We start from the raw sequence: 11,941 nt of genomic DNA, 5'->3' as shown, positions 1-11,941 counted from the left end.
AGATTATGCTTAGTGAAGCTAGCCAATCCCTAAAAATCAAATACCAAATGTCTTCTTTGATATAATGAGAGCAACTAAGAACAGAGCAGGGAGGAAGAGCAGGAAGAAAAGATTAACATTAAACAGATACATGAGGTGGGAGGGAAAGGGAGAGAAAAGGGAAATTTCATGATAATGGAGGGAGACCCTCATTGTTATACAAAATTACATATAAGAGGTTGTGAGGGGAATGGGAAAATAAACAAGGAGAGAAATGAATTACAGTTGATGGGGTAGAGAGAGAAGATGGGAGGGGAGGGGAGGGGGGGATAGTAGAGGATAGGAAAGGTAGCAGAATACAACAGTTACTAACAGGACATTATGTAAAAATGTGGATGTGTAACCGATGTGATTCTGCAATCTGTATTTGGGGTAAAATTGGGAGTTCATAACCAACTTGAATCTAATGTATGAAATATGATATGTCAAGAGCTTTGTAATGTTTTGAACAACCAATAAAAATAAATTAATTAAAAAAAAAAGAATTTACCAAAAAAAAAAAAAAAAGAACGGCTAAAATTTAAAAAAATAACTGAGAATACCAAATGTTCACAAGTATGTTGACTAACAACTTTCATCCACTAGTATTGATAATGCAATGGTACAGCTAAACATAAGCTTGTCATATGATTCAGCAATTGCATTCTTGATAAGTTGAAAATGTATGTCCACACACCTGTACATGGATGTTTATTGCTGCTTTTTTCATAAATGACAAAACTTGGAAGTCACTAGATGTCCTTCAATAAGTAAATTGATAAATAAACCATATTATATCCAGATAATAAAATATTTTTCAGTGCTAAAAAAAATGAACTAGCAAGCCACGGATAGATATGACGGAACCTAAAATAAATACTGCTTAGTGAAAAAGTTAATCTGAAAGGCTTGATTCCACCTATATGACATTCTGGGAAAGCCAAAGCTACAGAGACAGTAAAAAGTCCAACCCTTGCCAGGCATTCAAGTTGAGGAAAGAGAAGAGGGATGAACAGATGGAGCATGAGGGATTTTTAGGCAGTAAAACTATTCTGTATTTTGTATACTGCTATAAAGGCAGATACATGTTATTGTGCATTTATAAAAAAACAAAAAAAAGCAAAATAAAAATCCTCAAAATTTCATTCCTGTAATTATGGCATTTTATATAACAAAGGTTTTTACAAATATAACAAAGGTTTTTACAGATATGATAAAGGTCTAGAGAAGAGCCAGAGAAATATGTTAGCACGAGAAATGGCTTGTTGGTTAATGTAGACGTGCACAACCACTTTTCCAAGTCCTTATCATTCTACCATGTTCTATCCTTGATTACCCGAAAGTGGCCATGCATGGAAACACATTTCCTCAGATGATGAGAGTACAGAGTGAGGAAAAGCTCAGGTTCCCTTGGCTGCTGGGCTGCTTGTTGCTTGGCTCCCTATTTCCATTCATTCCTGGAACACATGTGACTGAGCCTGCTTCTGGTTGTTATGAGTAGATACTTTTAACCCATACAGTGCTTCCAAAGATAAAATCCTTGCTTCCAAATTCTTCAGTTGGATTGTATTAATTGTCTATTACTACATAACAAAGTATCACAAATTTGGCTCTTAGCACAAACATTATCTCATAGCTGTTATGGGACAGGAATTTGGATATGAGTTAATGGGGTCCTTCACTCAGGGTCTCATCAGGCCAAAATTAAGGTATCAGCTGGGGCTGCAATCTCAGGTAAGGCTCAGGGTACAATTCTAAGCTCAATGGTTTTCAGCAGAATTCATTTTCTTGTAGCTGCAGGACTGAGGTCCTCAGCCTTTCTTAAGGCTGTAAAAACCATTCCATGCAATGTAGTTTTTCAACAAGATGGTATTTGGCTTCTTTCAGAATATCTCAGCTGTTCTGAATCTGATTTCAGTAAGGGCCCATTTTCTTTTAAAGCCTTGTCTGATTAGGTCGGACCCACCCATTTTGATTAGTTCAAGGTCAACTGATTTGGGACTTTTATAATATCTGTAAAATCCTTTGTTTGTTATATAAAATGCCATAATCACAGGAGTGAAATCCACCTAATTCCCTGACATTCAAGGTGAGAAGATTATATAGAACGTACACAACAGGGGGTAGGTCTCTTGAAGCCATCTCAGAATTCTGCCTACCACATGGAGAATTAATCCTGATGAAACTAATACTGTCAGACTAATCTTTATCTGATACTCACTATCTGACTTTCTCTTAAAATATCCTTCAACTGTTCTACAAAACACACAAAAAAAGAAGTCTAAATTCATTAATCTGATATTCAAGCCCTTTCTCAATTTTTCCTTAGGTGACACTAAAGCTCAACTCCCACAGGTCCCCCATCAATAAGCCCTCAGTCACGGTCCCTTTGCTCTGGACATCCCATGCCCCTATGTCCTCTGTGTCTGCATTCCTTCATGCATTTTTCCTCCAAACCTAAGTTGCTCTTTCACTCCTTATTTAAAACTGACCCAGCCTTCTAGATATTGCATTGGTCCTCCCATAAAACCTTTTCTGATTCTTTGGACTCACACTGACCTTTTCTTCATTTGCATTTGTCCTGAATCACTATGGTAGATTGCCAAAAATGAACATAACTTCCCATCCCCGAGTGTGTATCCTTTTTCAATGCAATTTTACTGCTCAGCCCAAAAGATGAAGTGGATTTCTCTAGTCCTGACTCTGAGCTGGGCCCTGTGATATTGGCAAATATGATACAAGAAGACACTATAAGGCACTTATGTGCTTGGGCTTGTTCTCTTGCTGTCTTGGGAACCTTGCTACTAACACTAGGTGAGAGGCCAGACTAGCCTCCCAGATGACGAAAGGCATGAAGAAAGTCATCCTTGTGGTCTCAACTGACACTCTGCCAACCATCTGCCACATGAAAAATAACAAATGTTATTTTACTACAAGTTATACAGCTTTGTACCAACTTTTGTAGCAAATTATTTACTAAGAATAGAAATTCAAGGTCATCCTTTTAGTAACATTTATTTTACTTGGTTTCATTCTAGTATGCTTTCTTGTGAAAGAGTTGATTATAGCTTGTGATAGAGAAATTGTACATGAACTACAGTCTGGTTTTCAATATCTGGAAGCATCTTTTGGAGGGTGTCATGAAACTTCAAAAAAAAAAAAACCCAAAACTTGACTTTTAAGGTTTAAATGATCCAAATGTCCACTGAAAGATGAATGGACAATGAAGTATGGTATGGATATACCATACAAGAGAATACTGTTAAATCATAAAAAAGGAATTAGGGTCTGATATATGTTACAACATGGATAAATCTTGAAGACATTATGCTAACTGAAATTAGCTAGACATAAAAAGGATAAATATTATATGATTCCACTTATAATTAGTACTTAGAATAGGAAAATTCATAGAGCAGTAGATTAGCACTTGCCAGGAACTAGAGTATAACTAACACTACCAAATTATGTATTTAAAGATGACAAGTTTTGTTTTTTTGTGGTACTGGGTATCGAACCCAGTACCTTGGGTATGCTAGGCAAGAACCTTACCACATCCCTAACCCTAAAGATGGCAAGCTTTATGTTACATATACTTTACTATAACATTTTTAATTAATGTGATATATTCAGTTGCCTTAAACTGTACACTCAAAATGTGTGACTTGAATAGCATGTGAACTGTACCTCAATAACACTGTTTTATAAAAATTAAAAATACAAGCAAAAAACCCAAAACAACACTTGGTTTCAATTTTCTTTTTAGATGTGAACTATCCAACAATATTACACATCCCTTTTCACCTTTGCTGCTAGAAAACTCAAGACCAAGTTCAAGCACAGCAACTTGGATGGTACATAGATGTGCTAAACCATAATAGCTATCATCGTTGTTCTTATCACTGTCAACATATCAGAGGTTCCAAATTCCTGTTTATATCCTCTTTTTTTTGGGGGGGGGGGCGGTACCAGGGATTGAACTCAGGGGCACTCAAGTAGTGAGCCACATCTCCAGGCCTGTTTTGTATTTTCTTTAGAGACAGGGTCTCACTGAGTTGCTTAGCACCTCACTGTTGCTGAGGCTGGCTTTGAATTTGCGATCCTCCTGTCTCAGCTTCCTGAGACGCTAGGATTCAGGCATGAACTGCCATGCTCAGCCTACATCCTCTTGGTGTGTTTTTCTTTGTACCATTTCTTCATTTTTGTTAACTAAAATTCATTCGCAAGATTTTTATACAGGCCCCTGACAGACTCTAAAGTAAACTGAGATCCTAAATTTCTGAGATTATAGTATTAACACCGTAAATACGATGCTATAATCCCAGACTAATAACTCTCAGAGCAAGGAAAATAAGAGATCATGCTAAAAAATAAATTAAGAGAATATGTGCCGGGGTTGTGGCTCAGTGGTAGAGTGCTTGCCTAGCATGTGTGAGGCACTGGGTTCAATCCCTGGCACCACATAAAAATAAACAAATAAAGGTATTGTGTCCATCTACAACTAATATACACACAACACACACGTATATATACATATATATATATATATATTTTTTTTTTTTTTTTTGTTTTTAAGAGAAAGAATATATGTCTTTAAAAGCAGTGGGGAGCAAGTGAGCCAGCATTATTTAAAATCACTTTCAACTATTTCTGGGGAATGCTTTACCACAAAAAATCAATAGTCTCAAATTTGGTAAGAGTGACACACCAATTATTGACTGACCTTTTCATTCTGCAGGGCATCTTATTTACATAAGTATTCAAAAATTCACCAAATGCCAATTTTTCTAATAAATATTTGAAAACTACATCCAAAAAATTCAAAGAAGCTTGGATTTAAGGTCATAGAAAAAGGTCATTCATGCAGGAGAATGGGAGATAGAATATTCTTGACATTTAGAGAAATATTAAACAGTAATTCCACATATTTACACAACTATTTTTTTAATTTCAGAAAACCACCAATTCGGGCTGGGGATGTGGCTCAAGCAGTAGCGCGCTTGCCTGGCATGCATGCGGCCCGGGTTCGATCCTCAGCACCACATACAAACAAAGATTTTGTGTCCGCCGAAAACTGAAAAATAAATATTGAAATTCTCTCTCTCTCTCTAAAAAAAAATAAGAAAACCACCAATTCTTGGGTAAATATGGTAGTCCCTTAGTTAGCCTACCAATGTACTAACTTATCCAATAATAAGCCTACAAACACAAAATGCAAAACTTTTCCAAAAATAAGCCTACAAACACAAAATGCAAAACAGATCATTTCTACCTCTAGGAACAAAGTTTCTGGTGTAAAAATTTGTGATGTAATACCTCTTTGATGATATATATTATTGCTAGAAAAAAATTCATTTGGCTTGGTTCTCCAATGGATCAAATTTCCCAATGGCAGAAACCATAGTAACATGTATTTTGTACTTACACATGCTCTTAATAAATATATCCTGAACATCTGAGTCAGACTATCAATTAAACTTTTTGTTGTAAGTGTATACTGAATAATAAGAGGCAATTTTTTTTAAAGTGGTACTGGAAATTAAACCCAGGGGTGTTCTACCACTGAGTTACATCCCCAGCCCTTTTATTTATTTATATTTTTATTTATTTCTCAGGCAGGTAGGATCTCACTAAGTTGCCTAGACTGGTCTCAAATTTGGATCCTCCTGCCTCAGTCTTCTGAGTAGCTGGGATTATAGGCATGTGCTCCTGTATCCAGCAAGAGGCAACGTATTAAAAAATATAAGGGTGCTCTGAAACAGAACATATGCCCTCATATAAAAGAATTCTTACTTAGTTTTCCACTATTGTCAGGAGGTTGAGGTGAAAGGTGACCAGCATCACAGTGTAACTGAAAGTTCTGAGGGTGGCATGGGGGGATTGGAAGGCAAGCTGTATAGAGTGTTCTGCCCCATTTGTAATACGTAACACTACTATGTGATACATGTAGAAGGTGAGATTTATCTTAGGTTGTTTACTTAGGTTCCTTCTCCACCTAAAAGAGATTTGATTCTATTGATGCTAATTTTTTTTTAAATCACAGAATCAGTTTTCAACACAGTAGATAGAAAACTTGGATGAAATAAATCAACAGTATAAAGTATACATTAGTATTTATGAGTTCAATATTGTTAAGTGCACAAAATATATAACATTGCGTTCCTGTCTTACATTAGAGACTCCAATAGCTAGATATTTATATTCCTTAGAATGACATGACAAAACCTTACTAGCTTATTTAATCATATGATTAAAAAATGACAAGTATATGAGGATAAAGTAATTAATTTAGTCTCTAAATCTTTAAAACTTTTAGTTTCTAAAGCTGAATACCTAGTAAGTTTACCCATTTGTCACTTTTTATCTTAACAAAACTTCAAAATGGATTTATTTTTAAAAGGCCTGAAGATAGAAAGTGGGTAAAATAACTTATGCACTAACCAGGGATTGTTTGGATATAATTATAAATTGCCAATCACCACAATTAAATAATACTTAGATTAAAAGTTATTTTGTTAAAAAAAGGAAAGAAGAAAGAAAATCAGATATTATCTAACAAACTAATTATGAAACTTAAGAATGGTCTCTAAAAATATCTATAATTAATACAGAACAGTTTTTTTAAAAAAAGGCTTACTGTCTTGGTGAGTTAGCAGAGAATTCCTCTTCTGAATCAGGAAAGCTTAGGGTTTGCCAAACACGACTATTTTTTTCAGTGGAGAGGGCATCTCTTTCTTGCTCAGGGTGGATTAATTTTAAGGTCTCTGTTCCATTTTCTCCCTCTATCTTGTCACTTGGATTTGGTTGTGGTTCTGGACTCTTTAAAATCAGATCATCTTCACTTATAGAGACTGTGAGGTCATTGCTACTGCATAAACTTTCCTTCTCCTGTTCTTCCTGCATTTTTTGTAACTGTGGGTCCCCATGGGCAAGATGATCTGCAAAAGGGGATATGAACAGATTATTGATCAAGAACTTCCTGGAGAATCAAGGTAACATAGAACAGAATTATTCATCAGTTAAAAATATGCAGAAAAACCCACAACTAATGATAGTATTTAAAAACCCAAAATTATTTTTATCTTATTTTTTATTTTATTTAAAAATTTGTTATTTTTGTGCTGGGTTTGAGCAAATCCAGGGCCTCATGTATGCTAAACATGTGCTCTACCAATGAGCTACACCCTCCACCCTCAAAAAATATTTTAAAATATTTTTAAAAAATCACAGTGAGTTTAAAATATCAGTGAACTAACTGTAAAAAACCATTTACATGTACACATTTATGAATTCATTAAAATGGAATTCATTCACATAATAATCACTATTTGGGTTTCTGGCAAAGAAAAAAAATAGAGTATATTTTATCCTTATGTAAGATCACTAATACCCAGAAAAATGAAACACTAACAAAAATCTGCAAACTCAGACAGCCTCTCACCCCACCTGAGAAACCTTCCCAAGCAGAATGCTTCTCTTGAGACCACTTATTTTCAGATGCACAGTGTTCTGAAACTGATATCGCAGAGACAGGCGGGCTGGCTCTTTCTTCCTCAACTTCAATATGTTCTCGTGTCAGTATTTCTCCCTCTGATCCCTCTGATCTGCTGGAACTGTCACACTTTAAATCAGTGGTCCTGTTCTCTGGACTTAATCTTTTCTGTAATGAGGAATGAAGTTCAGCAGACTTTTTGCCTTCTGATAAATTACTCTTGCTATGATGTATGTTGCTTCCTATCTCCAAGCAATGAGTTTGTTCCTCCTCAGACAATACACTGGCTGTGACTGGCGTTTTCTCACCAATCTGAAGAGATGTCTTTCCATCTATTCTGTCAGACTTATTTAAGCACTCTGTGTCACTGCTAGTTTGTACTACACAGCTGTCTGTCACATTGCTTCTCTGGGCTGTCTGTTGGTGTGAATGTGGGTCAGGAATTGAAAAGTTCTTTGTGGGTTGGGGAGATTTCTGCTCTATACTGAAAGCTCCAAGGCTTGAGACGGCTGACATTTGGCGGCCCATAAACATTGTTGCTGGTTGATACAATCCTTTTGACACAGTTGTCCCCAAGTTAATTCTTGCTTGCACTGCAACCTGCAATGAGATGTGAGTTAAACATTATGTGTAACAATCAGGTTTTTTTTTTTTTTCAATCAGATTGTTTTTAAAAATGAAAGAAACATGACCATGGAAATCAGCACTTACCATAATTTATAAAACTTGTTCCTCTCCATGTAATGATGAACAAAAACAGTACAGTCCATGCTATTTAATTTTAATAATAATGTGATCCACAAAGCAACTAATGCCAAGAAACTATGAATGTTTTTTGAAAAAAAAAGAAATGTATGTACTTAATATAATTAAACTGCATGCTTAAAATTAAATTAAAATGGTAAATTTTATGATATGTATAGATATTACAATAAAAAAACCAAAAAAAGCTATGAGTTTTAAAAGCACTCCATGGAGAAGCTCAGATTCAATCAAAGTAACTTGACCAAAGGAAAAAAAACGGTAAGGGAATGGGTATACAAAAAACTATTGGAGGTTTCAAAGTTCTATTTCTAGTATTATAAGTAATATAAAAATTTCTTAGGCTGGGGATGTGGCTCAAGCGGTAGCGAGCTCACCTGCACGGGGCGCTGGGTTCAATCCTCAGCACCACATAAAAATAAAATAAAGATGTTGTGTCCACCGAAAACTGAAAAATAAATATTAAAAAATTCTCTCTCTCTCTCTCTCTCTAAAAGAAATTTCTAATAATAACCTTAAAGACAGAATTAAAATATATTGTATCATGTACAAAATATTCATAATTTATAGTCCAACTGTAAACAATATCTATTTTTCCTGACCATCTTCAAGTAATTTTACAGAAATTTCAAGCAATTTCCACTTATTGGTATGTGTATAGGAAGAATGAGCATAATCTCTTACAGAGATATATATAGAGAGAGCAAGGAGACACTGAAGCAACTAGTTTGTTGGCTTCATCAAGGATGCACAGAGGAAAGAGGAACTAGAGGTAACAAGCATGAAGACTTCAGAAAGTTAAGTGCTTTTCTTCAAAAGGAACCAAAACACTTCCACACATATAAGAACATTTATTTCACAGAGGCAAATAGAGTATATAGGGAGATGTATTTGCACCCCTTTGCAGATGAAAACACCAAGGGTCAACTATTAAGAGAGAAAATGTCGTACACACAGCTGAAACAATCCAGATCTTGCTTCTCTTCAAATACACTGTCTTTTCTATGCAAAAGTAAAAGAAATAACTTTGATGTGAACCAACCAATGACAGTGATATCAGAGAAAGTGGTAGAATCAGGACCTCTAAAATTTCTCTGCTCCACAAAAGAGATGATAATACTGGGAAAAATTTTTCAGAATGACGTTTCAGAACTCTGGAAAATAACCAGGCTTGCAGCAACCTGGGGGTGCATTTAAGAAAAACAGCTGTATCTTGATAAGAACAGAGAGCTTTATGGTATGTTAACTTATCTTATTCCCATTCCTTCCCTAGAAGTCTGCAGTAAACTTCAAAACTTGTACTCACAATGAAAACCAGCAGCAACGTTAGAGAAGATTATGCTAAGTGAAGTTAGCCAATCCCCAAAAAACAAATGCCAAATGTTTTCTCTGATATAAGGGGGGTGACTCAAAGTGGGGTAGGGAGGGAGAGCATGGGAGGAAGATTATTTCTAGATAGCAAAGAGGGGTGGGAGGGAAAGGGACGGGGGAAAGGGATTAGCAAGGATGGTGGAATGTGAAGGTCAACATTGTACAAAATACATGTATGAAGATTTGAATTTGGTATCAACATACCTTATATACAAACAGAGATATGAAAAATTGTGGTATATATGTGTATTAAGAATTATAATGCCAAAAAAAGAGTTCATGTATAATGGCATAATTTGGTGTGAACATGCTTTATATACAGAGTTACAAAAAATTGTGCTGTATATGGGTGGTAATGAGTGTAATGCATTCCACTATTGTCATGTATTTAAAAAAAATTTAAAGGAAAAGCCAGTGAAAGAGCTGCCATGTGGAGGGTCTGAAAAGCTCCAACCTATTTCTGGGAATCTAGATGGCTACCTACATGCTCAGGAAACATTTCAAGAAGTTCCTAAACTTTCACCTCCGGCTTGCCTTGAAGCACTGTACAAGCAGGAAGTAAAGACTAAGGTAGGGCTGCAAACTACCTGGATGAGTGTAAAAAATATGCCCCAACACACATCAGAGCCTGTTGGCAAAGACTATGAGAATTCTAGTTCCAAGTATTAAAGAAAGTTCTGTCTAGTCATTACCTTCCGTCACTAAGTAAACTAAACAGAAACGTCAGTGAACAGACATGAAAAATAATACAGATTTTACATATTAGTTCAGAAAGTCACTTAAACAAAAAACACAAAAACAATTCTGGGAAGGGGGAAATTGTCACATTTTATTATTTAAAATGTTTGTTTCAATAAAAAAGCAGGAAAAATGAAAAGAAACAAGAAACTACGGGTCTTACATGGAGAAAAAAAAAGCAGTCATTAGAAACCATTCCTCAGGAAGCCTAAGTATGGTATTAAACTTACTAAAGGCATTAAAAGTTATATTAGATATGTTCAAGGAACTAAAGGAAATAAGGTCTAAATAACTAACATAAAGTATGAAAATAATGTACAAATAGAGATTATCAATTAAAGAAATATCAATAGGTCCTGAGGGTAGCACAGTGTTAAGGGTGCTTGCCTAGTATACACAAGACCTAGGTTCCATCTCCAGCACCGCACACAAATACACAAAAAAATTAATACAAGAAACCTAAGTTATAAAAAATAGAAATGAATATAAATGTGGAATTTATGCAGTTAAAAAGTACAATTGCCAGAATGAAAAATTAACTACAGGGCCTCAGCAGCAGATTTGATTAGACAGAAGAAAGAATCAGCAATATTGAGTTTCTCTGGTCTGAGGAAAAGAAAGAGAAATGAATAGAAAACAAAGAAAAATGAATAGAGCCTCAAGAGACCTGTAAGACACATAAGCATACAATTAAAAGTCTCAGAAAGAAAAGGAAAGAAAGAGTTCTGAAAAAAAAATGAAAGAAAACTTTCTAAATTAGATTAAAAATAAGCTACACATGAAAGAAGCTAAATAGAGTCAAAGTGTGAGAAACCCATAAAGATTCACATCTAGACACATCATAATCGAATGACTAAAAGACAAAGAATCTTTTGGTGTATATATGATGCTGATGATGCAACCCAGAGCCTTGTATATGCTAGAAAAGTACTCTATTACTGAGCTATACCCAACCCTCAAAGAGAGAATCTTGGAAGCAAATATAGAGAAGTGATGCTGTCACATCCAAGGATTCCTCAATAAGGACAAAAGCTGATTTCTCATTAGAAACTATGGAGGGCCGGGTGCAGTGGTGCATGCCTGTAAACCCAGAAGCTTGGGAGGCTGAGACAGGAGGATTGTGAGTTCAAAGCCAGCCTCAGCAACGGTGAGGAGCTAAACAACTCAGTGAGACCTAGTCTCTAAATAAAATACAAAATAGTGCTGGGGGATGTGGCTCAGTGGTTGAATGCCCCTGAGTTCAATCCCCAGTAACACCCACCCCCCAAAAAGAAACCATGGAGGTCAGCTGGCACATTCAAAGTACTGAAAGTAAAAGACTGTCAATCAAGAATTCTATACCGGCCAACACTTTCCTTCAAAACTGAAGGAGAAATTAAGGTAGTCCTAGATAAACAAAGACAGACTCTGTTACTACCATACCGCCAAGGAAATACTATAAAAAATACTTCAGGCTGAAATAAAAGAACACTCAAGAGTAACTCAAATCTACATTAAGAAATAAAGAATACTAGTAAAGGAACTGGTAAATACAAAAGGTGATGAGATATATATATATAT

The 11,941-nt window shown here is 35.5% G+C and overlaps 1 protein-coding gene across 4 annotated transcripts in view; it reads right to left on the bottom strand.

Moving 5' to 3' along the window:
* The window catches only part of Kiz (kizuna centrosomal protein), a 100,603-nt gene that overhangs the window by 63,538 nt on the left and 25,124 nt on the right, over positions 1–11,941 (bottom strand). For all 4 annotated transcript variants that reach the window (XM_048811381.1, XM_048811380.1, XM_015483420.2 and 1 more), the window contains 2 exons: positions 7,465–8,110; positions 6,656–6,956 (listed from right to left, as the gene is read on the bottom strand). In XM_048811381.1, coding sequence (XP_048667338.1) covers positions 6,656–6,956; positions 7,465–8,110 — 947 coding nt within the window. The remainder of the gene's footprint in view (positions 1–6,655; positions 6,957–7,464; positions 8,111–11,941) is intronic.

This window comes from Marmota marmota, unplaced genomic scaffold, assembly GCF_001458135.2.
Source record: "Marmota marmota marmota unplaced genomic scaffold, marMar, whole genome shotgun sequence".
Classification (NCBI taxonomy): Eukaryota; Metazoa; Chordata; class Mammalia; order Rodentia; family Sciuridae; genus Marmota; species Marmota marmota.
The sequence above is the reverse complement of the archived record's forward strand: the minus strand, read 5'-3'. Positions and strand labels throughout refer to the sequence as shown.